We start from the raw sequence: 27,750 nt of genomic DNA, 5'->3' as shown, positions 1-27,750 counted from the left end.
ATGCATAGACATGAAACATAGAGGTTGGCTAAGCTCCTACACCTTTGAAAGTGAAGGGGACTACCCTATAGTATACCTACCCTATACACTGAATGTACAAATCATTAAGAACATTCTTCCTAATATTGGGTTGCCTCAATTCGTCGGGGCATGGACTCTACAAGGTGTCAAAAGTGTTCCACAGGGATGCTGGCCCACGTTGACTCCAATGCTTCCCACAGTTGTGTCAAGTTGGCTGGATGTCCTTTGGGTGGTGGACTATTTTTGATACACACAGTAAACTGTTGAGCATGAAAAACCCAGCAGCGTTGCAGTTCTTGACACAAACCGGTGCGCCTGGCACCTACTACCATACCCCGTTCAAAGGCACTTAAATATTTTGTTTTGCCCATTCACCCTCTGAATGGCACACATACACAATCCATGTCTCAAGGCTTAAAAGCCCTTCTTTAACCTGTCTCCTCCCCTTCATCTACACTGATTGAAGTGGAGTTAACAGGTGACATCAATAAGGGATCATAGCTTTCACCTGGACTCACCTGGTCAGTTTATGTCATGGAAAGAGCAGGTGTTCATAATGTTTTGTACACTCAGTGTACATGCAGCAGGTTGATACTGTATAGTGGAAGCACAGTCAACTTGGTGTGCTCTTTAAAAGCAGCACAGGAAGGCAAATGTGTCTGCGTAGGTGTATCAGTCAATCAGTGAGAAGTGTGTGTGTGTGTGTGTGTCTGTGTGTGTGTGTAGGTTCACTCAGCTGATTTATCTGTTGTCTATATTAGTGTTTGGTTTTGCGTGGGTGTGGTTGTCCCACATAGACATGTTTTTCATTAGAAAATAAAGATTAGCCACAGTCCAGTATCCACTCTGTCTCTGTCTCTGTCACACCTAAACACCCATGAATTTCAATTGCTAATCAAAAACAAATGAAATACAAATGACAAAATGTGTCCTTTTCTATGTGCTGTGTACCGTTGGGTCTCCGGGCATGACGCATAGACAGAAGAGGATTTTAAAGGAGATGTGGCCTATTTAAACATAATTTAATTTGGCTTAGACCTATGATGTTTATATTACTCCAATGCTGATATGGTGCAGTAATATAGCCATTTCATGTCCTAGTATACGTAGCATACGTATGTTGTATAATAGTATATTTGGTGTAGTAGATAGGAGTTTCAGTGTGACTAATAACAGACTCCAGTGGAGCCCTGGTGATGGAGTTACCTCTCCCAGAGCACTTTCCCTCGTCCCCTGTGACACACACACACTCACTCACACACACACAAAACACACACACACACACACAGTGCTCCTTTGGGGCCTCTGAGGCTGCAGCGCCCTAATCTACTCATGGAGCCATTATTACCACCTTAACCTGGCCATTACCCCGTCACTAACACTGCCTGCAAATGACTGGGCCTCAGTCATAGTGACTATGTTACAATGTGGGGTATTAGTACTATGGTATAAATATTAGTAATACAGTACAGTAATGTGTTAACCATTCTGGAAATACATGCCACACTGTGTGTGACCCATTGCCGTAGTGCCATGTATCAGTGAAAAGGACTAGTTAGGATAGTTCCTGTCTTGTAAAGTACAGTATGTATTAACGACCCTCTAATTGGATTGAGAAAAGGAATCTATAGAATAATAAATCTGGTTGGAAATCTGTCATGTAATGAAGTATGTTGTTTTTCTGTCTTTGCAGTACATGGGCTGCATTGAGGTGTTGAAGTCGATGCGATCGCTGGACTTCAACACTCGGACCCAGGTGACGAGGTAAGCGAGGGTTGAGTCTGTCCTGCTAGTGATGAGTCAGTAGAACCCGATCTGAGCAGAGGGAGAAGGTACACACGAGTCACAGTGATACCAAATCAGGTAGAGATTCACAGGCAGGCCAGCCCTGCTTTCCCCTGTAATGATACAGCACCCGATGTCACAGGAAGGCCAAAAAGATGATCAAGGACATCAACCACCCGAGCCACTGCCTGTTCACCCTGCTATCATCCAGAAGGCGAGGTCAGTACAGGTGCATCAAAGCTGGGACCGAGAGACTGAAAAACAGCTCCTATCTCAAGGCCATCAGACTGTTAAATAGCCATCACTAGCACATTAGAGGCTGCTGCTGCCTATTGAAATCACTGGCCACTTTAAGAAATGGAACACTAGTCACTTTAATAATGTTTACATATCTTGCACTACTCATCCCATATGTATATACTGTATTCTATAATATTCTACTGTATCTTAGTCCATGCCACTCTGTCATTGCTCGTCCATATATGTATATATTCTTAATTCCATTCCTTACTTAGATTTGTGTGTATTGGGTATAAGTTGTGAAATTGTTAGATATTACTTGTTAGATGTTACTGCACTGTCGGAGCTAGAAGCACAAGCATTTCGCTACACCTGCAATAACATCTGCTAAACACGTGAATGTGACAAATAGAGCGTCTGCTAAATGACTAAAAAATGTAAAAAAATAAAATAAAACTAAAAAGTGATTTGATTTGATTTTAGAGGGAAACAGTTCCTGCAGAAGGCCCAGAATAGTCCCCTGTAGCTCAGTTGGTAGAGCATGGCGCTTGCAACGCCAGGGTTGTGGGTTCGCTTCCCACGGGGGGCCAGTATGAAAATGTATGCACTCACTAACTGTAAGTCGCTCTGGATAAGAGCGTCTACTAAATGACTAAAATGTCAAATGTAAATACTGTGTGTTGTGTAAACCCCATTATGACTGAGTCATTTATGTATGTACAGTAAATGGCACATGTGAGCTTTTGCTGTGTGTGTGACTGTGTACACTCACACATTGTGTGTTTGTGTGTGTCTGTGTGCGCGTACACGTGTGATGCTGGTGCTATGAAGGTGGCCAGGCGGGGCTCCTTGCCTGAGTTGGAGCAGTGTAGTCCCTCCCTATATTTCTCTCCTCCATGATCGATTGTCAGTAATCTGAGCCCGCACACACACAGGGCTTAAATGCTGGGGGAGAGGCAGAGATGGAGTGATGGAGAGATCTATTATTGATGATGCTCTCTAATGACTGTGGAGAGCTGAGCTGCAGTGGTCCACATGGACTCTACCCTGTCTGCCTGCCTGCCTGTCTGTCTGGCTGTCTGTCTGCCTGTCTGTGGGAGACAGAGTACAACAACAAGGGAGAATAATAATAATAATAATATGCCATTTAGCAGACGCTTTTATCCAAAGCGACTTACAGTCATGTGTGCTCCCGGGGATCGAACCCACTACCCTGGCGTTACAAGCGCCATGCTCTACCAATTGAGCTACAGAGGACCAATATGCTACAATGGGACTGTACTTGGCCAGGACAGAGACTGCAGACAAACACGCCAAAATACTCACGGCCAGTGTCCATGCACTGCTATTCTCCCAGGCCTCGAGTTGAGTCACATGCAAATGCTGTTTTTCAAAACTGTCTTAGAAGTCCTTTACTGGAGATGGACGCTGCTGCTTTTTAAATATTTACGAGCCACTTGATAGGGGCCGGGTCCTTGACTCTAGCTGGCAGCCACCACCTGTCCCATCTGTCCCCTGACAGACCCTGTGTTCCGGCTATCTCTGCCACCACACAGGGGGACAACATCATCAGACATCATCACTCATTAGTCCCCAAGGCTGCCCACACTCACAGTTAGAGCAGCCTAATGGCATAGAATATACTGCAGTAGTACACCACAAAATGTGGCATGGCTCTCCCATTGCTTCTGAATCAGGAGAATAAATGGAGAGGAAAGTGAATGCACATTGAATAGAGCCTGATGAGCCCATAAATCCTCAGACCAAGACATCAATCATGCTGAGATGTTTTTGTTCCTTACCCAAACAGGATTTACTGGGAAGAATTTGTTTATTTGAACTCAGCTGAATATGATATGAATATTAAGTGTTCCTCCTGTTAGCCTTGTGTAAACTGAGATTAGACATCTTCTGTCCTGCTTTGTTCTGAGGGACCTTGCCGTGACCTTTGAACTGAGATGGATTAGTGACCCCTGACCTCTGACCTGAGGCTGAGGCCACTGAGAATAGTAAAGAATAGTACCTGAGAATAGTAAAGCCCCCTTAACTGGCTCAAATAGCCGACCAATCAGGCTGTTACCAAACCTTAGTAATCTTTTGGAAAAAATTATGTTTGACCAGATAAAATGCTATTTTACAGTAAACAAATTGACAACAGATTTTCAGCACGCTTATAGGGAAGGACATTCAACAAGCACAGCACTTACATTTACATTTACATTTAAGTCATTTAGCAGACGCTCTTATCCAGAGCGACTTACAAATTGGTGCATTCAATTTATGATAGCTAGTGGGACAACCACCCAATATATATATATAAAAAAAAAAATTATGGGGGGAGGGGGGGGTAGAAGGATTGCTTTTATACTATTCCAGGTATTCCTTAAAGAGGTAGGGTTTCAAGCGTCTCCGGAAGGTGGTCAGTGACTCCGCTGTCCTGGCGTAGTGAGGGAGCTTGACTGGGATGAGCGGGAACTGTGCTTCCGTAGAGGTAGGGGGGCTAGCAGGCCAGAGATGGATGAACGTAGTGCCCTCGTTTGGGTGTAGGGTCTGATCAGAGCCTGAAGGTAAGGAGGTGCCGTTCCCCTCACAGCTCCGTAAGCAAGCACCATGGTTTTGTAGTAGATGCAAGCTTCAACTGGAAGCCAGTGGAGTGTGTGGAGGAGCGGGGTGACATGAGAGAACTTGGGAAGGTTGAACAACAGATGGGCTGCAGCATTCTGGATAAGTTGTAGGGGTTTAATGGCACAGGCAGGGAGCCCAGCCAACAGCGAGTTGCAGTAATCCAGACAGGAGATGACAAGTGCCTGGATTAGGACCTGTGCTGCTTTCTGTGTAAGGTAGGGTCGTACTCTGCGAATGTTGTAGAGCATGAACCAGCAGGATCGGGTCACCGCTTTGATGTTAGCGGAGAACGACAGGGTGTTGTCCAGGGTCACGCCAAGGTACTTTGTACTCTGTGAGGAGGACACAATGGAGTTGTCAACCGTGATGGCGAGATCATGGAGCGGACAGTCCTTCCCCGGGAGGAAGAGCAGCTCCGTCTTGCCGAGGTTCAGCTTGAGGTGGTGATCCGACATCCACACTGATATGTCTGCCAGACATGCAGAGATGTGATTCGCCACCTGGTTATCAGAAGGGGGAAAGGAGAAAATGAATTGTGTGTCGTCTGCGTAGCAATGATAGGAGAAACCATGTGAGGATATGACAGAGACAAGTGACTTGGTGCATAGAGAGAATAGGAGAGGGCCTAGAACTGAGCCCTGGGGGAAACCAGTGGTGAGAACACGTGGTGCGGAGACAGATTCTCGCCACGCCACCTGGTAGGAGCGACCTGTCAGGTAGGACGCAATCCAAGAGTGAGCAGCGCCGGAGATGCCCAACTCAGAGAGGGTGGAGAGGAGGATCTGATGGTTCACAGTATCAAAGGCAGCAGATAGGTCTAGAAGGATAAGAGCAGAGGAGAGAGAGTTAGCTTTAGCAGTGCGGAGAGCCGTCTCAGTTGAATGACCAGTCTTGAAACCTGACTGGTTTGGATCAAGAAGGTCATTCTGAGAGAAATTGTTAGGCCTACTGCTGCTAGGTAGCTCTCTCTCTGCTCTCTCCCTCCCCTCTGTCTGTCCTTGATTGCAGGAGTGAAGTCTGGTGTGCGGGAGTCAGGGTTCCAGCTGCAGCTCATTCACCATAATCACCTCAGCCTTTAAGACCCGGTCAAACTTGCCACTCATCGTCAGATCATAGTCAAGACTACCATATTATTGGAACCTGACTCCTGCCTCCGCTTCACTCCTGCCACCACCATCCTGCTTACCACTACCGGACCTTCCTTTCGGACTCACCACGGACACTAGGACGTTACGGTACCACTCCTGCTCTGAACCTGGATCTGTTACCCTCCCTGTTAACCTGGACTTGCTCTTCCCCTATTATTGGAAACCTGGACAAATTGAACTTTTGTAAATAAACCTGTTAAACCTTCTCTGGCTCGGTGTAGTTGTCTGCATTTGGGTTCATATCTAGTTAAATCGTGACAGTATGATCTGACCCACATGAACCCAGCAGACAGTAGCTCGGATACCACCCCAGAGTGCACTCAGATTCGGACTGCCATAGCCAATCAGGGCATTTTACTTGGCCAACATGATACCTTGTTTAAGACTATTTCTGAGAACAGTCAGGTGCTGCTTAATCAGGTTCAATTACTCACCAATCAAGTGTCTGCCCTTACTACTCAAGTTAATAATGCACCCCTCGTGCATGGCATACAAACTGCTCCTTCTCCTGCTCCGCCTGTTTTTCTTGCCCCTCCAGCCCAGGTCAGAGAGCCTTTTGTTCCTGCTCCAGAGCGCTATGACGGGAACATGGGAACCTGTGGTGATTTTTTGACTCAGTGCTCGTTGGTGTTTGAACAACAGCCCCTCACCTACGCCTCCGAAAGAGCCCGTATTGTCTACCTTATCAACTCTACTAGCGGTTCCGCTCGTTCCTGGGGATCCGCGGTCTGGGAGAGCCAGTCGGACATTTGCAACGCTTACGTTGCCTTCACCACTGAGATGAGGAAGGTTTTCGACCACCCCGTACGGGGCAAGGAGGCTGCTAAACGTTTTTTGTCTCTTCGGCAGGGGTCTCGCAGTGTGGCGGAGATGGCAGTGGAGTTTCGAACTTTAGCGGCAGTGAGTGGTTGGAATGACGAGGCATTACAAGGAGTGTTCATTAATGCTTTGGCTGAGACCTTGAAGGATGAATTGGTGTCATATGATGAATCGCCTACGCTGGATAATCTTATTTCACTCACCATCAGGTTGGATAATCGGATTCGGGAGCGCCGCCGGGAGAGGAGTGGTAGTTCCAAGCAACCTGTCTGTCGTCAACCAACTCCTCCCCGCCTCTTCCCTAAGGAGAGGGCTGAGTCTTCCCGAGTCGATACTAGGAGCACTGAATCCGAAGCCATGGAGGTGGGTCGTGCACGGTTGTCCTCAGAGGAGCGGGCACGTCGTATTCAGGCTCGGGTCTGCCTGTATTGTGGAGAAGCTGGTCATTTCGTTCCTTCCTGCCCAGTTCGTCCGGGGAAAAGGGCCGGCTCATCATTAATGGGAGAAGTTTTGGTGAGCCGAGCAGCGGATTCTTCCTCTTCTCCCCGCATTCTGCTCCAGGCATCCCTCCAGTGGCAGTCCCAGGATTTCCCTGTTAGTGCGCTGGTTGACTCTGGTGCCGATGAAAGCTTTTGGATCGAGAGTTGGCTCAACAAATGGATTTAGAGACTGTACCTATGGACCATCCGCTGCAGGCTAAGGGTCTAAATGGACAATTGTTGACCCGTATTACTCATCAGACTGTGCCTGTTTGTCTCAGAGTGTCGGGTAATCATCAGGAGAACATTCAGTTTCACATCATTGACTGCCCTCAGACTCCCCTGGTCCTTGGTATCCCCTGGCTCATAAGACACAATCCACACATTGATTGGGTGACAGGTAGAATTGTTTCATGGAGCACATTTTGTCATGTGAATTGTTTGTTTTCTGCTCAGACCCCTGCCAGTACTGTGCCTCAACCTCCACTGGAGTCCATGGATCTCTCTGCTGTCCCTGACGTGTATCATGACCTGGCATCCGTTTTCTGCAAACACAGAGCTACTTCTCTTCCTCCTCACCGGCCTTACGACTGCGCCATTGACCTCCAGCCAGGAGCCCCTCTCCCCAGCAGTCGCCTGTACAATCTCTCCCGCCCGGAGACGGAGGCTATGGAGAACTACATTCGGGACTCCTTGGCGGCAGGTATTATTCGTCCTTCCTCGTCACCTGTAGGAGCAGGATTCTTTTTTGTTGGAAAGAAGGATAAGACCCTCAGACCCTGTATTGATTTCCGTGGACTTAACAACATCACCATTAAGAACAAATATTCTCTGCCTCTAATTCATTCTGCTTTTCCCCTCCTACATGGTGCAACTATCTTTACCAAACTGGATCTACGAAATGCGTATCACCTGGTGCGCATTCGTAAAGGTGATGAATGGAAGACTGCCTTCAACACACCCTTGGGACATTTTGAGTATCTGGTCATGCCTTTTGGGTTATCTAATGCCCCTGCTGTGTTTCAGGCACTAGTGAACGATGTCCTTCGGGACATGTTGAATCGTTTTGTTTTTGTCTATCTGGATGATATCCTGATTTTCTCTGAGTCCTCCCAGGAACATGAACTGCATGTCCGCCAGGTGTTGCAAAGGTTGTTGGAGAACAAGCTATTTGTGAAGATGGAGAAATGTGAGTTTCATGTGTCTGAGACCTCTTTTTTGGGTTACATAATAGCTCAGGGGGAGTTGCGGATGGACCCAGCTAAGATCTCTGCTGTCACGGACTGGCCAGCCCCCTCCACCCGCAAACAACTTCAACGATTCCTGGGGTTTGCGAACTTCTACAGGAGGTTCATCAAGGACTACAGCCGCATTGCGGCGCCACTCACCGCTCTCACCTCCATCTCACGACCGTTCGCTTGGAATGAAGGGGCCGAATCAGCGTTCGAAGAACTGAAACATCGCTTCGCCTCGGCTCCCATTCTGATGCAGCCGGACCCCGACCGCCAGTTTGTCGTAGAGGTGGATGCATCCGACACTGGGGTAGGTGCGATGTTGTCACAACGTTCTCCTGAAGATAACAAACTGCATCCCTGTGCTTTTCTTTCAAGGAAACTTTCTCAGGCAGAGAGGAATTATGATGTTGGCAATCGTGAACTGCTCGCCGTTAAGCTGGCTCTCGAGGAGTGGCGGCATTGGTTGGAGGGGGCGGAACAACCCTTCATCGTTTGGACGGATCATAAGAATCAAGCCAGGTGGGCACTATTTTTTGGGAGATTCAATTTTTCTCTGTCTTACCGTCCTGGGTCACGCAACGTCAAGCCTGACGCCCTGTCTCGTGTTCATTCGGCTGTTGATACTGGTAGTAACCCTGAACCCATCTTGCCTCCTACCTGCAGTATTGCGGCCATCACATGTGACATCGAGGGGATTGATAGACAGGCTCAACATCATCAAGCTGACCCTGGGAGGGGTCCTCCTAACCGGTTGTTTGTCCATGAGGCTGTTCGCTCCCAGGTACTTCAGTGGGCTCACTCGTCTCCCCTTACCTGTCACCCTGGAGTTACGCGGACCCTTGACTTTGTGCGACGGAAGTTCTGGTGGCCCAGGATGGAGGCGGACACTCGAGCCTTCATTGCTGCTTGTACGGTATGTGCACGAAGTAAAAACTCCACCCAGGCCAGCGCTGGTCATCTACGACCTCTGCCAATACCCAGCCGGCCCTGGTCGCACATTGCCATGGATTTTGTCACTGGACTTCCCCCCTCGTCCGGAAAGACTGTCATTTTTACTGTGATTGATCATTTTTCTAAGTTCGCTCATTTTTTGGCTCTACCTAAACTGCCCACGGCCAGAGAGACGGCTGATATTTTGGTTGAACATGTGTTCCGCTCTCATGGTTTACCCTCTGATATTGTCTCTGACAGGGGTCCCCAGTTTGTCTCCCAGGTATGGAAGGCGTTCTGTAAAGCTTTGGGCATCACATCCAGCCTGTCCTCGGGATATCATCCCCAGACCAACGGGCAAGCCGAGAGAGCGAACCAGGAGATGGAGACCGCTCTCCGCTGTGTCACAGGGTCTAACCCTGGGTCATGGAGCTCCATGCTCCCCTGGGTGGAATATGCTCATAACACCTTGACTAACGCTTCCTCTGGTTTGTCTCCCTTTCTGTGTGCTCTGGGTTATCAACCTCCCCTGTTCCCTTCTCAAGAGAGGGAACTGGCGGTACCCTCGGTGCAGTCCCACATGCGCCGCTGCTTCAAGGTCTGGAGGAAGGCCAGGGTAGCTCTGTCCCGAGCTTCGTCATACATGCAGAGGCAAGCCAACCGTCACCGGTCCCAGGCTCCCGGTTACTCTCCTGGTCAAGAGGTATGGCTTAAGTCACGTGATCTTCCATTGAAAGTGGAGTCTAAGAAGATGGCGCCACGTTTTATAGGACCGTTCAAGATACTGTCTATTGTTAACCCCTGCGCAGTTAAGCTACAGCTTCCTGCCTCCCTACGGGTTCATTCCACTTTTCATGTTTCACAGATTAAGCCTGTGTCTGTTAGCCCTCTGTGCCCGCCCTCTCGTCCCCCTCCTCCGCCCAGGATCGTGGGTGGGGGTCCTGTCTACACTGTCCGGCGACTTCTGGATGTTCGCCGCCGGGTCGTGGTTTCCAGTACCTGGTGGATTGGGAGGGTTATGGTCCTGAGGAACGTTCCTGGGTGCCCAGGAGCTTCATTGTGGATCCTGCTCTGGTCCATGAATTTCATAGGTTACATCCCGATAAACCCTGTCGGCCGCCAGGTGGCGTCCGTAGAGGGGGGTACTGTTAGGCCTACTGCTGCTAGGTAGCTCTCTCTCTGCTCTCTCCCTCCCCTCTGTCTGTCCTTGATTGCAGGAGTGAAGTCTGGTGTGCGAGTCAGTTCCAGCTCAGCTCCGTCCTGCTTGACCTTCTTACCCCCCTCCTCTCCTTCCCTATTATTTTTAAACCTTCTCTGGCTCGGTGTAGTTGTCTGCATTTGGGTTCATATCTAGTTAAATCGTGACAGAAATAGCAGGAGAGTTGTCTAGAGAAGGCACGCTCAAGAGTTTTGGAGAGAAAAGAAAGAAGGGATACTGGTCTGTAGTTGTTAACATTGGAGGGATCGAGTGTAGGTTTTTTGAGGAGGGGTGCAACTCTCGCTCTCTTGAAGACGGAAGGGACATAGCCAGCGGTCAAGGATGAGTTGATGAGCGAGGTGAGGTAAGGGAGAAGGTCTCCGGAAATGGTCTGGAGAAGAGAGGAGGGGATAGGGTCAAGCGGGCAGGTTGTTGGGCGGCCGGCCATCACAAGTCGCAAGATTTCATCTGGAGAGAGAGGGGAGAAAGAAGTCAAAGCATAGGGTAGGGCAGTGTGAGCAGGACCAGCGGTGTCATTTGACTTAATAAATGAGGATCGGATGTCGTCAACCTTCTTTTCAAAATGAAATTGAAAATGAAATGAAATTTAGAGTGGTAGAAAGTGGCTTTTGCAGCAGAAACAGAGGAAGAAAATGTAGAGAGGAGGGAGTGAAAGGATGACAGGTCCGCAGGGAGTCTAGTTTTCCTCCATTTCCGCTCGGCTGCCCAGAGCCCTGTTCTGTGAGCTCGATATGAGTCGTCAAGCCACGGAGCAGGAGGGGAGGACCGAGCCGGCCGGGAGGATAGGGGACATAGAGAGTCAAAAGATGCAGAAAGGGAGGAGAGGAGGGTTGAGGAGGCAGAATCAGGAGATTGGAGGGAGAAGGATTTAGCAAAGGGAAGAGATGATAGGATGGAAGAGGAGAGAGTAGCGGGAGAGAGAGAGCGAAGGTTGCGACGGCACATTACCATCTGAGTAGGGACAGAGTGAGTAGTGTTGAAGGAGAGTGAGAGAGAAAAGGATACAAAGTAGTGGTCGGAGACTTGGAGGGGAGTTGCAGTGAGATTAGTAGAAGAACAGCATCTAGTAAAGATGAGGTCAAGTTTATTGCCTGCCTTGTGGGGGGGGGGGGGGGGAGAGGGTGAGGTCAAATGAGGAAAGGAGTGGAAAGAAGGAGGCAGAGAGAAATGAGTCAAAGGCAGACGTAGGGAGGTTAAAGTCACCCAGAACTGTGAGGGGTGAGCCATCCTCAGGAAAGGAACTTATCAAGGTGTCAAGCTCATTGATGAACTCTCCAAGGGAACCTGGAGGGCGATAAATGATAAGGATGTTAAGCTTGAATGGGCTAGTGACTGTGACAGCATGGAATTCAAATGAGGAGATAGACAGATGGGTCAGGGGGAAAAGAGAGAATGTCCACTTGGGAGAGATGAGGATTCCTGTGCCACCGCCGCGCTGACCAGATGCTCTCGGGGTATGCGAGAACACATGATCAGACAAGGAAAGAGCAGTAGGAGTAGCAGTGTTTTCTGTGGTAATCCATGTTTCCATCGGCGCCAAGAAGTCGAGGGACTGGAGGGTAGCATAGGCTGAGATGAACTCTGCCTTGTTGGCCGCAGAACGGCAGTTCCAGAGGCTGCCGGAGACCTGGAACTCCATGTGGGTTGTGCGCGCAGGGACCACCAGATTAGAGTGGCAGCAGCCACGCGGTGTGAAGCGTTTGTATGGCCTGTGCAGAGAGGAGTGAACAGGGATAGACAGACACATAGTTGACAGGCTACAGAAAAGGCTACAATAATGCAAAGGAGATCAGAATGAAATTAACTAAACATCTGGGAAAGCGAGAGAGCGGGGCCTCCCTCACTTACCTTTCACTGAAGCACTCAAATATAACTCACCCAACTTCCACTTTAGAAATTACACAAATGACTGAATGATAAAAAGATTGTGGGGGCTGTTTTGTTCGACTTCAGTGCGGCTTTTGACATTATCGATCATAGTCTGTTGCTGGAAAAACGTATGTGTTATGGCTTTACACCCCCTGCTATATTGTGGATAAAGAGTTACCTGTCTAACAGAACACAGAGGGTGTTCTTTAATGGAAGCCTCTCCAACAAAATCCAGGTAGAATCAGGAATCCCCCAGGGCAGCTGTCTGGGCCCCTTACTTTTTTCAATCTTTACTAACGACCTGCCACTGGCTTTGAGTAAAGCCAGTGTGTCTATGTATGCGGATGACTCAACACTATACACGTCAGCTACCACAGTGACTGAAATGACAGTAACACTTAACAAAGAGCTGCAGTTAGTTTCAGAATGTGTGGCAAGGAATAAGTTAGCCCTAAATATTTCAAAAACTAAAAGCATTGTATTTGGGACAAATCATTCACTAAACCCTAAACCTCAACTAAATCTTGTAATGAATAATGTGGAAATTGAGCAAGTTGAGGAGACTAAATTGCTTGGAGTAACCCTGGATTGTAAACTGTCATTGTCAAAACATATTGATACAACAGTAGCTAGGATGGGGAGAAGTCAGTCTGTAATAAAGCGCTGCTCTGCATTCTTAACAGCACTATCAACAAGGCAGGTCCTACAAGCCCTAGTTTTGTCGCACCTGGACTACTGTTCAGTCGTGTGGTCAGGTGCCCCAAAGAGGGACTTAGGAAAATCGCAATTGGCTCAGAACAGGGCAGCACGGCTGGCCCTTGGATGTACACAGAGAGCTAACGTTAATAATATGCATGTCAATGTCTCCTGGCTCAAAGTGTAGGAGAGATTGACTTCATCACTACTTGTATTTGTGAGAGGTATTGACATGTTGAATGCACCGAGCTATCTGTTTGAACTACTGGCACACAGCTCGGACACCCATGCATACCCCACAACACATGCCACCAGAGGTCTCTTCACAGTCCCCAAGTCCAGAACAGACTATGGGAGGCGCACAGTACTATATAGAGCCATGACTACATAGAACTCTATTCCACATCAAGTAACTCAAGCAAGCATTAAAATTAGATTTAAAAAACAGATAAAAATACACCTTATGGAACAGCGGGGACTGTGAAGCAACACAAACATAGACACATGCATACAAACGATAACATACTATGATGAGTGTGATAGAAGTAGTCAGGCGCAGGAGGGTAATCACCGAATGCAGAGTTTATTCCGTCGTACACAAATAGCGCTGGATAGCGACACACGAAACAGGCACAGGGGAAAATCTACCCTGGCAATACAAGGTAACGGTAGCTCCAACAATAACAGGCACAGGGGAAATATCTACCCCGGCAATAACAATGTACGAGTAGCTCCACCGAGCTACACTACTCTCACAAATAAACAATCACCCACAAGGACAAGGGGGGCAAAGGGAACACGTATAGATGGACTAATGAGGGGATAAGAACCAGGTGTGTGTAATTAACAAAACAAGACAAATGGAATGATGATATACAGTGGGGAAAAAAAGTATTTAGTCAGCCACCAACTGTGCAAGTTCTCCCACTTAAAAAGATGAGAGAGGCCTGTAATTTTCATCATAGGTACACGTCAACTATGACAGACAAAATGAGGAAAAAAAATCCAGAAAATCACATTGTAGGATTTTTTATGAATTTATTTGCAAATTATGGTGGAAAATAAGTATTTGGTCAATAACAAAAGTTTCTCAATACTTTGTTATATACCCTTTGTTGGCAATGACACAGGTCAAACGTTTTCTGTAAGTCTTCACAAGGTTTTCACACACTGTTGCTGGTATTTTGGCCCATTCCTCCATGCAGATCTCCTCTAGAGCAGTGATGTTTTGGGGCTGTCGCTGGGCAACACGGACTTTCAACTCCCTCCAAAGATTTTCTATGGGGTTGAGATCTGGAGACTGGCTAGGCCACTCCAGGACCTTGAAATGCTTCTTACGAAGCCACTCCTTCGTTGCCCGGGTGGTGTGTTTGGGATCATTGTCATGCTGAAAGACCCAGCCACGTTTCATCTTCAATGCCCTTGCTGATGGAAGGAGGTTTTCACTCAAAATCACATGATACATGGCCCCATTCATTCTTTCCTTTACACGGATCAGTCGTCCCTGGTCCCTTTGCAGAAAAACAGCCCCAAAGCTTGATGTTTCCACCCCCATGCTTCACAGTAGGTATGGTGTTCTTTGGATGCAACTCATCATTCTTTGTCCTCCAAACACGACAAGTTCTATTTTGGTTTCATCTGACCATATGACATATGACATTCTCCCAATCCTCTTCTGGATCATCCAAATGCACTCTAGCAAACTTCAGACGGGCCTGGACATGTACTGGCTTAGGCAGGGGGACACGTCTGCACTGCAGGATTTGAGTCCCTGGCGGCGTAGTGTGTTACTGATGGTAGGCTTTGTTACTTTGGTCCCAGCTCTCTGCAGGTCATTCACTAGGTCCCCCCGTGTGGTTCTGGGATTTTTGCTCACCGTTCTTGTGATCATTTTGACCCCACAGGGTGAGATCTTGCGTGGAGCCCCAGATCGAGGGACAATATCAGTGGTCTTGCATGTCTTCCATTTCCTAATAATTGCTCCCACAGTTGATTTCTTCAAACCAAGCTGCTTACCTATTGCAGATTCAGTCTTCCCAGCCTGGTGCAGGTCTACAATTTTGTTTCTGGTGTCCTTTGACAGCTCTTTGGTCTTGGCCATAGTGGAGTTTGGAGTGTGACTGTTTGAGGTTGTGGACAGGTGTCTTTTATACTGATAACAAGTTCAAACAGGTGCCATTAATACAGGTAACGAGTGGAGGACAGAGGAGCCTCTTAAAGAAGAAGTTACAGGTCTGTGAGAGCCAGAATTCTTGCTTGTTTGTAGGTGACCAAATACTTATTTTCCACCATAATTTGCAAATAAATTCATTAAAAATCCTACAATGTGATTTTCTGGATTTTTATTTCTCAATTTGTCTGTCATAGTTGACGTGTACCTATGATGGAAATTACAGGCCTCTCTCATCTTTTTAAGTGGGAGAACTTGCACAATTGGTGGCTGACTAAATACTTTTTTTCCCCACTGTATGGAGCGTCAGTGGTTAGTAAGCCAGTGACAACGAACGCCGAAGCCTGCCCGAACAAGGAGGGGAGGCAGCCTCTGCGGAAGTGGTGACACATACGCACTATACACACATGTACACATGGATTTTGTGTTATAGATATGTGGTAGTGGAGTAGAGGCCTGAGGGCACACACTTAATATGTTGTGAAATCTGTTATGAATATATTGTAATGTTTTTTAAATGTATAACTGCCTTAATTTTGCTGGACCCCAGGAAGAGTAGCTGCTGCCTTGGCACCAGCTAATGGGGATCCATAATAAATACAAATACGTGCTTTCTCTATAGCTTACGTAACCACTTCACCCATAGGCTGTCTATAGGTTGATGATGATGGAGTACAGTTAGACTTTAACCTTTTCCCATGTAGCTGCTTCATGCTGAATTCCAAATTGACCCCTGGCCCCTATCCTCTAGGCACTTTAGTAGATCTGAGTGGATTGGCTAGGTGTATCCAACATGGCAAGATGCTCTTCTAGCTTATCAACATGTCAAGATGGAAATATTACTATGATGCTCAGATCTAGAGTTTTTAAAGGGTATGGTTAAGGGGGAGATTTGGGATTCAGTATGAGGGTAACTGTCTCTTCTTAGTGTGTTGTCATTGTGACCTCTCCACCTCTCCTCTTTCCCTCTCCACCCACCCAGGGAGGCCATCAACAGACTGTGTGAAGCTGTGCCTGGGGGTAAGGGGGCCTGGAGGAAGAAGGTGGGCGAAAATCTGTTGATGCAACACTAGTTAAATGTGTGTGTGTGATGCTAACCCAGGCTCTGTGCTCCTGTCCTGTAGAACATTAACAAGGCCCTGCAGTCCATCATGGGGAAGAGTAACCTGCGCTTCGCTGGTATGAGCATCGCTGTCAACATCTCTATAGAGGGGCTCAGCCTGCTCATCCCCACCACACGACAGGTTAGGGATCCACTCTCTTCAACTAACCACAGAACATAGCACAGGATATCACACTCAGGGCCATCAGTTGGGTATGGCAGTCGCCATATTGAAACAACGTCATGGGAATGGTGAGCGTCCGTGCGCCTACTTTACTCATGGACTTTTTAACAAGACTCTGATCAAGAACTTAATAAATTAAAAGTGAAAACTACCAATTTGAGATGGAAAAACAACAAAATACACACAATCATCTTACAGTTTTTTACAATCACTTTGGCACTCATTTCAGAACCTTGACATCATTTTTCAAAACTCTAGACACAAAACGGTCATCACTTGTAACACAGGCTGTCCAATGTTCAAAACATTGCATTGTGCATTCATATCTTTAAAGAAATCTTGCACTTGCACAATCATTGGTTCAAAAAACAAATGTATTGTGAAATACCAATGAAACGTTAATTTAGATCACCCACACACAAGCAACCGATAGTTTCACTGTGTCATTGTTCGTACAATCATTAAATATTGTAGTACAAAATAGGTGATACATGTTTCATTATGGTACTACATGTAAATACATCCCTGTAAAAGTACTGCAGTAGTAGAGAGAATACTACAGACACGGTGGAATCATTGAACAAAATCTGAAATATATTGATGAAAAACAATACAGTACTGTAAAACATCAAATGCAGTGTTCCTCAACTTGCTTGCTTGTACTGTAAAAAGCAAAACATAGGAGTGATTACTGTACTTCTAAATTTTCATCAACTCTGTCTTGTGGATTTGGCCACAGGTTCTCATCTACATCACAATGGATGTTTTCATTAGCCAAACATCTTGGAAAACACTTTCGGGCATGGCGAATCCAGGCCTGACACTGGTCTGCCGTGATGTCATTGCATGCGTCATTCATGGCCTGGAGAAGAGTGACTTGTTCATGAGGGCGCCTATCATAAACCTTCCATCTCCATGTGGAGAAAAATTCCTCAATCGGGTTAAGGAAAGGAGAGTATGGGGGTAAATACAGGGTGGTAAATTGTGCATGGGCCTGAAGCCATGCTTGCACCATATGAGCATGGTGGAACCTGACATTATCCCACACAATGACATAGGTCACGCCATCAGCTCTACAGACCTGATCGAGCTCATCAAGGAAGGTTACAAGGAGAGCTGCATTATATGATCCAATACGAGGTCTGCGTCCCACCACACCATCTTCTGATATAGCCGTAGACATGGTAATGTTGGCCCCACGTTGTCCAGGTACTTGGATGGTTGCCCGCTGGCCAATGAAATTCCGACCTCTCCTCCTTGTCTTGGCCAGGTTAAAGCCTGCCTCATCCAAATACATGAATTTGTGATGGTTGTCATCAGCATCCAGCTCCATCACCCTCTAAAAATACATTTTGGAAAGAGATTTACTGATTACTGTACAATGTAGAATTATTAGGGAATTTTATTACAACAGCCATCTTGAAACTGAACATACCTGAACATACTCAGTCCTCATTTGCTTCACTCTGTCTGCATTTCTTTCAAAAGGCACACGGTATAGTTGTTTTAAAGACACCTGGTGCCTTTTCAGCATGCGTGCAATAGTCGGCAAACTTATGGATTCCACATTGTTAAACATGTCTTCATTGTCCAAGATATGCTGGCGAATTTCTGTAAGGCGAATATCATTTCTGGCCCGAACCAAATCGACCACAGCCTGCTCTTGTTGGTCAGTCAGAATGTTGCATCTGCCTCCCCTATTTGGCCTAGTCTCAATTCTACAGGGAACATTACAGTAAGAAGACACTTGGTCACATCACCTACTCTGTGATACACATTGGTATGCAGTCATTTGACAGTTGAGAGTAGCATAATGTTTAGTGCATGCTGACGACTTACCGGTTCTCATTGCGGAAAGTTCTGATTATTGAGTCCACGGTTTACCTTCTGAGGTTTGGTTGTATCATTGTAGCCGCCTCAGTCATTGTCATGCCATGATTTATGACATGGTCTACAACTATTGCTCGGATTTCATTGAATAACATCAAAGCGGTGACCCGATCCTGCAGGTTCATGCTCTACAACATTCGCAGAGTACGACCCTACCTTACACAGAAAGCGGCACAGGTCCTAATCCAGGCACTTGTCATCTCCCGTCTGGATTACTGCAACTCGCTGTTGGCTGGGCTCCCTGCCTGTGCCATTAAACCCCTACAACTTATCCAGAACGCCGCAGCCCGTCTGGTGTTCGACCTTCCCAAGTTCTCTCATGTCACCCCGCTCCTCCGCACACTCCACTGGCTTCCAGTTGAGGCTTGCATCTACTACAAGACCATGGTGCTTGCCTACGGAGCTGTGAGGGGAACGGCACCTCCTTACCTTCAGGCTCTGATCAGACCCTACACCCAAACGAGGACACTACGTTCATCCACCTCTGGCCTGCTAGCTCCCCTACCTCTACAGAAGCACAGTTCCTGCTCAGCCCAGTCAAAGCTATTTGCTGCTCTGGCACCCCAATGGTGGAACAAGCTCCCCCACGACGCCAGGACAGCGGAGTCACTGACCACCTTCCGGAGACACTTGAAACCCTACCTCTTTATGGAATACCTGGAATAGTATAAAGCAATCCTTCTACCCCCCCTCCCCCACCCCCCCATAAAAAAATAAAAAAATTAAAGTGGTTGTCCCACTTGCTATCATAAGTTGAATGCACCAATTTGTAAGTCGCTCTGGATAAGAGCGTCTGCTAAATGATGTAAATGTAAAAGACACTCTTTGCTGTTGCTGCTGCTGTCTTGGTCCGTGGCCTTGTCCTCTACCACGTTCCCCCACACCTCTCAAACGAGGCCCACGACCACCTCTCAGAAGGGGTGCTTGTCCCCTGTCATTCCTTTGACCAACACGTCTTCCTCGTCTTCCTCCCACCACTGCTTGACCTCTATTGTGACCTGGATCACCTGCCGGCTCCATGTTACAGTACGTATCGCTATGTTGTTGCAAGTGGATCCCAATCAATTCTTTATATACTCGTTCCACAATGTGAACTCAATCATCAGTAACGAGTTGGCAGAATTGGACAAGCAATTACAAGGGCCTGCATCCATACAGTGCAGTACTGTCAATACTGTAAAAAGTCTGAAAAGGTGGTACATGGGACCATAGAAACGGTGTCTGATAAAGAATGATGATGAAATATTACATCCATAGATAATGTAGTGTAATTGGTTCATGCTCCACACTAATTGATGACAATTAATCTCGTTATCTTGAAACTTTCATGATCTAAACATGGAATATGTTTTGTCTGTTTCCATACAACTATGCATTAAGAGTAATGCAACAGTTACTTATCATTTTGAGCAGTTGTATCAATTGATAGTTGGATAATTGTAATGAAATGAATAGACACTCATCTTAAATGTAATGTGTGAATTGCCTTTTGAAATAGTAGTACTTTGATGTTAAGTTGTGTCATATTGAACAGGTGATTTTTGTTAAATGAACAAATGATCTTAGTTGTATGTGTATTGTATCCAAGCAATTGAAAAAAGTGTTAGTTTTGAAAAATTTGCATTTTGATCATTGGTTGTGAGTTTTGTGTCGAGAGTTTTGAAAAATGACGTCAAGGTTCTGAAATTAGTGCCAAAGTGATTGTAAAAAACTGTAACAAGCCTGTATAGTCCGGTCAAAAATCCACTTGCATACGTTTCTGAGTTTATTCAGCTGTAGGCTACATTACAGTGATTTTCACATGGGCAGTGGCATCGGATCTACTTTTACCCGACATTAGTAAGCTAGCTAAATGCATGGTGTCCACAATAACAAAATAGGTAGCTAGCATCGAATAAGCCTGAATAGTCCAGTCAAAAACCCACTTGCACATGTTTTTGTGTTCATTCAGCGAGTAAGGTCTAGCTGTGTTAAACATTACAAGTAGTTTTGACATGGGCATCGGATCATACTGTGTTAGCCGAAGTTTCTTTTAGTCAGAATTAGTCTTATTTTCATATATTTGTATTGTTTTCAAAATGAAAGCATTCTCATTGAGGCTACTAACATGCATTGTAATCTGGGCAGCATGTCAGACGAACCATTCAAGTGATGTCATTGATGACACGTTATCAAGATGGCGGCACATAGTAGTCAGATGAGGGGGGGGCGATCACACCTTTCATATCACACACTTGGCATTGGCTAGCTCACAGCACAGTAGCGCAACACAAAACAATAAATTGCAATCTTTTTAGCATCCTGTTTTCCTAATAGGATAGCAGATTAGTAGATTATATGATATTGATGTGGTGAAGGACTCATATAAAGTCTGCACCTTCCTCTCTTTCTCTCTCTCTTCTCACCTCTCACAGGTGATAGCACATCATCCCATGCAGTCCATCTCCTTTGCCTCTGGGGGAGACACGGTGAGAGTTTGCAGCATAAGTGCACTTTAGGCTTTCCCTGTTTTCCTCTGTCTGTTTGTTGAAATGGGCCGCTTGGCAGACTGCAGGTCTGACTTGGTTGCTTTTGACCGTTTTCCAATCCCGTGACTTCACCATCTTATTCAATTATATCCTAATTCATCTGAGCTGATTGAGGTTTTTCCCTCTGTTGCAGGATACGCCCCATTATGTTGCTTATGTGGCCAAAGATCCAGTCAATCAGAGAGGTCTCTTCAGTTTACCAATCTATTTCATAAACAGAAATAATATGTTTATTATACAGCCATGCAGTTTATTCCTGGCATTAAACACATGAGGGTTTACTGACAATATGGTTCACTAACAGTTGTTTAAGTTAAAGATATAGATTTTTCTATCTATTCTTTAAAATATAATTTGTTATGCTCACAGTGGCGTTGTAGCACTCACATCCTCTGTGTTCTCTTCAGCATGCCATATCCTGGAGTGTTGTGATGGTCTAGCCCAGAATGTCATCAGTACCATCGGCCAGGCCTTTGAACTGCAGTTTAAACAGTACCTCCACAGCCCTCCCAAAGCCATCCCCACCATGGAGAGGTGAGACCAATGATTTATATATACACTAGATCAAGCTTGATGATGAGTTGGTTATTTGAATCAGCTGTGTAGTGCTGGGGTTTTAAAAAAACGTTACGGGGGGCCAGGACCGAGTTTGGGAAACCCTGCACTAGATGACTGATAGGGGGCGCTGTGTTGAAGCCAACGTGCCTCCATCTTGGCACTTTCTCACCATTGTAAAAAATATTTTGGAAGCTATAGAAATGCATTTCTACATTCGTTTTTGGCACATTTATTATAGTATAGACACCTCAGTGCATACTTTTAAATTATATTATGTGAGTTAAACATAATTTAAAAATAATAATAATAATAATTAAAAACATAAAACAATATGTTACTTTTTGGGCGACCTGACCAAATTCACATAGTGAGTTATAGATCTGTCATTCTCATTGAAAGCAAGTCTAAGAAGTGGTAGATATGTTCTAAGTGCACTATTTCTATGCTTCCCCTTCTTATGTTTTTTTGTTATGTTTTTTACTTTCGGTTTTGTACACCAGCTTCAAACAGCTGAAAATACAATATGTATGGCTATGGAATGGATATTTCACAGTGTTTAGATGGTACAATGATTCTCTACTTCCTTGTTTTGTCACATAAACTGAAGTTAGGCGAACAATTAGAATTTTAGCAACCAGGAAATGGCGGAGCGATTTCTGCATAGTGCGCCTTTAAAGTATACTTTTTTGAGATGACTAATGTTACTGTCCCCACTACAACAAAAAAATACTTAAATACACACAATGTATTCATCCTATGTGGTTAGCACACATTGGTACAGTGCAAGCATGGTGTCCTATTTAAAGCGTTGACTTGCATTTTCCACTGACACTCAACTTGATATGAAACTCATCCTTTTTCTCTCGGTCACGTGTTAGAAATGTGATATGCTGCACTCAGATTTCAGCCCATCGTCCTGTTTTGACCCCAATTAAATCAAAACTGTTATTTAAAGTGGAGTGTGTTTCCCTGTGTCACCGGGTAGACAGAAGAACTCTACTGTACCTGCTCTGGTTTCAAATGTATCTCCTGCTACCAACAATAGAACCATTCAAACCTAGCATTTTATGTTATCGGCTGTGGAGGATGTGTCTGATCCCTTTTCCTTGTCACATTTGGGAATTCAATTACCTCTATTCTAACCATGTCACCTCAGGAACATCAGGACAGAGGACTCAGCGTGGGGTGATGACGAGGACTCCTCAGAGCATGACTACTACAACAGCATCCCAGGGAAGGAGCCTCCTGTTGGAGGAGTGGTGGACTCGAGGCTGAGGCCTTGTACGGCCTTGCTGGGCCACGTCCACAGCCAACCACAGAGCAAGGCAGTGCAGGTGATTCCCTCAGCCTCCAGCATTACCTACGTAAACCCTTTGATCTAGTATATCTGGACACACGACTGATGACCTTGCCTGCATTTCCCCCATAATGTCTACCAATTTGTAAGTCGCTCTGGATAAGAGCGTCTGCTAAATGATGTAAATGTAAATGTATAAGAGAGAGCTGTGGGCTTACAGTGAACTCAATAACTGTAGATGTGCCTGCTATATAATTACAAGAGATAGACATCACAGGAGATAGAAACCAGGCCTCTGGGTTGCCTAATTGGTGAGAGGAAAGTCTTGCTCATACCCTGCAGCCTATACTGAGGATTCAAACATATGGTGTCTGTAGAAGTGTATTACATAGGCAAGAGAGGAACTATTTATTACCAGGTGGTCTGAAGAGTCATAAAGAAACACATGTCTACTATTAGTAATGCTAATGGGATTTTGGGGCATCTGATTTTAGATGGGTTCTCCGGCCAGGAGAGAGACATCGTCCTACCGCTCAGGTCAACTGTGCTACGAGCTTCACTGGGACACTGAGAACAATGGCAGCTCAGGTGAGACACCATGTGACCTGATATGGTACTGCAGGACACAATACTGCAAGTCATAGGCATTATAATGGTTGGGTAAATAATTTGTTTTCGGTCCCTTATCATTTCACGAAAGTATAATGGCGGCGAGCTTTACGCCACTCCAGCCGACGCTTGGCATTGCGCATGGTGATCTTAGGCTTGTGTGCGGCTGCTTGGCCATGGAAACCCATTTCATGAAGCTCCCGACGAACAGTTCTTGTGCTGACGTTTCTTCCAGAGACTGTTTGGAACTCGGTAGTGAGTGTTGCAACCGAGGACAGACGATTTTTACGCGCTACGTGCTTCAGCACTCGCGGTCCCGTTCTGTAAGCTTGTGTGGCCTACCATTTCGCGGCTGAGCCGTTGTTGCTCCTAGACATTTCCACTTCACAATAACAGCACTTACAGTTGAGCGGGGCAACTCTAGCAGGGCAGAAATTTGATGAACTGACATGTTGGAAAGGTGGTATCCTATGACGGTGCCAAGTTGAAAGTCACTGAGCTCTTCAGTAAGGCCATTCTACTGCCAATGTTTGTCTATGGAGATTGCATGGCTGTGTGCTCGATTTTATACACCTGTCAGCAACTGGTGTGGCTAAAATAGCCAAATCCACTAATTTGAAGGGGTGTCCACATACCTTTGGTCATGTAGTGTATTAGTAAACTGAGTTGTGATTGACAGGTCTGACATCAGATGGGTACCTGCGGGCAGACGGCCATGCCCCGGGAAGTAGGGACTATGAGGAGCACCTGTATGTGAACACCCAGAGTCTGGAGGTCCTGGAGCAGGGAGCAGAGGGCCACAAGGGGGCCAAGGGGCCAGACAGCCCCAAGAAAGACATCTTTGATATGAGTGAGTCTCATCAACAGCTAGCCATCCGCTGAACACAGCCACTGACACAATAGAGATACCATTATTATTCAAGATGTGGGAAGTATCTGGGAAAAAAGTTACAGGTTCCATGTGTGTGCCATGCATGTGTTCTCACTCTTCCTGGTTCTCTGCAGAACCCTTTGAGGATGCTCTAAAGATGCACGACGCCGGTGGTAACGGTGGGGTGTGTGTGTTGGAGGACCAGTGGCCCAGCCCGCCCCGGCGTCGTGCCCCTGTCGCCCCCACAGAGGAGCAGCTCCGGCGGGAGGCCTGGTACCACGGCCGTATGAGCCGCCGGGACGCTGAGAAACTGCTGGTCCGAGACGGGGACTTCCTGGTACGAGACAGTGCCACCAACCCAGGCCAGTACGTCCTGACGGGCATGCACTGTGGTCTGCCCAAACACCTGCTACTGGTCGACCCAGAGGGAGTGGTGAGTGATAATCGCTGAATGATAAACAATATTGAAGGGGGAAATCATGGTCTATGGGGCTGGAGAGTAAAACTAGTTTATTCAAATGGTGTGTCAGCCGCCTGAAATGTGAATTTGTTTATTTAGCTACAGTCAAGCATTAGCATTGATGAGCTAGTGCAAAACATGCTAAACAATAATAGTGGTAGCACCCCTCTTAGCAATTGCTCCAGAAAGCTGATATTTGTATTTTATTTACTTAGCTACAGCTTAGAATGAGCATTGTTGAGTGCAAAACAATGGTGGTGGTAGCATCCCTGTTAACGTGCATCAATAAGGGGGAGCGCTAAGTCTAGGTCCAAGAGGCTTCTAAACAGCTTCTACCCCCAAGCCATAAGACTCCTGAACATCTAATCAAATGGCTACCCAGACTATTTGCATTGCCCCCTGCTACTCTCTGTTTATGATCTATGCATAGTCACTTTAATAACTCTACCTACATGTACATATTATCTCAATTACCTCGACTAACCGGTGCCCCCGCATATTGACTCGGTACCGGTACCCCCTGTATATAGCCTTGCTATTGTTATTTTTACTGCTGCTCTTTAATTATTTGTTACTTCTATTTCGTATTATTTTGGGTGATTTATTTTGGTATTCTTTCTTAAAACTGCATTGTTGGTAAAGGGCTTGTAAGTAAGCATTTCACTGTAAGGTCTACACCTGTTGTATTCGGCGCATGTGACAAATAACATTTGATTTGATTTTTGATTTGAAGAAGTATCCCTTTAAAATCTTTGTGACCTACTAACATCTGTTAGCCCACTCCTCCCCGTCACTGCCAGGTACGAACCAAAGACATGCTGTTTGAGAGTATCAGTCACCTGATCAGCTACCACCTGAAGAACGAGCTGCCCATCGTGGCGGCTGAGAGCGAGCTGCACCTCAAACAGGTGGTCGGGAGGAAAGAGGGGACAGCGCTCTGGAATGGTAAGAGACAGAAATGACAGCCCAAAGTGATTGTGCTCAGCACTGCCTAGTTTGATTTGAATTACTGTTTTGTGATAACCTTTGCTTCAGTGTGGGAAGTTTATTGATACAATATAGTGTATTAATAAAGTTTATGTTCTAGATTTTAGTTTTCTACTAGTGTAGTTCTTTAATATGTGTTTGATTGATATCCTTTGAAAGTTTTCCAATTTTGCCTGTTTTACCAGGAGTCAGAGGTGTGTCCATATAAACCCCAGAGAGGAAGATTTTCACTTTGTCATATCCCCAGAATCAGAGCTTTCGCTGGGGTAGGAGGACACAGGCGACTCCCTCTGCACAGGACCAGGGGCATGGCTGCAGTACCTGGCTGCCTCCGACAGTGCCCACAAACTTTCCACCATCTCCATCTGAACTCTCAGCATGCAGTCATTAAGCTAACCGACGCCTCGGAACAGGAGGTAACAGCCCAGCCAATCACAAGGATGGAATGCGAGGTCACAGAGGGTCACAGTCACATACGGTAGTTGTTCCATAGGAAAGCATAATTTTTGAGTGCACCTCATACTGAGTCTCATACTGCTGATGTCATGCACAGTCCCAGAATGATTTGGGTTCCCTGTGTCTTTCAATGAACAAATGTGAACATTGTATATGATATGTGAGAAACTCCTGGCAGCAAAATATCACTAAATTGTTTTATCAGAATGCAGTTCTTTGCTCCTCAGACATTGGTATGCTTTAATGGACTTTTATAAACTGTTCATCTGCAGCAGTAGCACCTGCACCTTCATGATTTATTCATATGTAATCTCAGGACCTAATTCTGCAGGCTTTCAATATCTGATTGCATGAATTGAAATATGCTTCAGAGATACAGTACTAACCAGGCACCAACCTAGAAAAAGTGTCTGTCCCTCTGTCCCATCAATATCCACAGGAAGTCTACATAACACAACATTGGGAATATACAGTTGGCCAAAATAGGTAGAACTCTGAATATCAATGTGTTCAATAATAACCACATACTTGTCAAAGTGTTTGTATGGGACAGTCATAGCTCGTCAGTGAATACCTACCCAGGTTGTGTATATCATGCCTACTCTATGAAGTTATCACACTGGTCAGAGAGCCTGTGCTCTCAGAAGGCAGACTACATTACTACAAATGACTCGGTGTATCTATAATTAAGTCCTGTAAAATAGTTCAGTGCCTTAATACTTGGTGTTTCATATCTTTCCTCCCAAATCACTTGTACATTATCATACATTCTACATCTACCACAGCAGAAGACAGTAGTGTGTACTGTATGTATGTATACCCTGAGAGCAAATGGCACATTTTCTTGCCATGCCAAACCACACTTTAATCAATGATTGGAGTGGACTGAAAGTCAAATCATCCCTTTTTATTGTGAAACTTTCTATGAGCTGCTGATGTATGGGAAGGGGGTGTACAAACTGAACATCCCATAGTGTGTTCTGATTGGCTGTCCTCTTTTGTGTGCTTCCTATTCTATTGTACCAGTCCTCCAATCAATAATCTGGCATAGGCCCTAACTGATTTGATCACCATCCTGTGTTGTTAATGGCAACATGTTTTATCAATAGATAGGGGATCTCCGGGGCTCTGCTGTGTCTTTTGTCTCAGTCCAGACACAGGGAGAGAGAGAGGACATGGCTTTCTGTGACGTTAGTATACTTTACAGTATGCAACTTTTCCAAATGACCCCTTTGCTTTCTCAGGACTTTCTTGTATCTACTCTTCTTTGAACTAAATGCATTTTTGTCAATAAAATGTGTCAAATTAAGGTTATTCAAATGTGTGTGGTTTGCGTTGGATCCAATCCACATCACTCCCTCTGTCTGGATTGATTAGGAATGGAGGCTAATGTTGGATGACGTGTCAAAGTGAGATGTACATACAGCATGGAGCTGCTCCATGAAAAGCCCAGCTGTCAGGCATTATGGGAGCACATGGCAGCCCCCAATGAAGACCGGTCATTTCCATTTAAAGGACCCGTTATCACCAACGTGAATTTCCGAGGAGTATGTCAAATTGGGTGTCAAATGA

The 27,750-nt window shown here is 45.8% G+C and overlaps 1 protein-coding gene across 4 annotated transcripts in view; it reads left to right on the top strand.

Annotated features, from left to right (window-relative positions):
• Positions 1–27,492, top strand: part of LOC121540343 (SHC-transforming protein 2) — a 37,523-nt gene extending 10,031 nt beyond the window's left edge. For 2 of the 4 annotated variants that reach the window (XM_041849152.2, XM_041849148.2), the window contains 12 exons: positions 1,715–1,785; positions 16,219–16,279; positions 16,361–16,480; positions 20,827–20,880; positions 21,074–21,125; positions 21,348–21,474; positions 22,655–22,832; positions 23,290–23,383; positions 24,084–24,254; positions 24,410–24,708; positions 25,512–25,680; positions 25,908–27,492. In XM_041849152.2, the coding sequence (XP_041705086.1) occupies positions 1,715–1,785; positions 16,219–16,279; positions 16,361–16,480; positions 20,827–20,880; positions 21,074–21,125; positions 21,348–21,474; positions 22,655–22,832; positions 23,290–23,383; positions 24,084–24,254; positions 24,410–24,708; positions 25,512–25,680; positions 25,908–25,930 (1,419 nt within the window). In that variant the 3' untranslated portion in view covers positions 25,931–27,492. The remainder of the gene's footprint in view (positions 1–1,714; positions 1,786–16,218; positions 16,280–16,360; positions 16,481–20,826; positions 20,881–21,073; positions 21,126–21,347; positions 21,475–22,654; positions 22,833–23,289; positions 23,384–24,083; positions 24,255–24,409; positions 24,709–25,511; positions 25,681–25,907) is intronic. The other 2 variants (XM_041849151.2, XM_041849150.2) reach the window with 2 other exon arrangements.
• Positions 27,493–27,750: the final 258 nt, after the last annotated feature.

The sequence above is a fragment of the Coregonus clupeaformis genome, unplaced genomic scaffold (genome assembly GCF_020615455.1).
Source record: "Coregonus clupeaformis isolate EN_2021a unplaced genomic scaffold, ASM2061545v1 scaf0068, whole genome shotgun sequence".
Taxonomy (NCBI): Eukaryota; Metazoa; Chordata; class Actinopteri; order Salmoniformes; family Salmonidae; genus Coregonus; species Coregonus clupeaformis.
The sequence above is the reverse complement of the archived record's forward strand: the minus strand, read 5'-3'. Positions and strand labels throughout refer to the sequence as shown.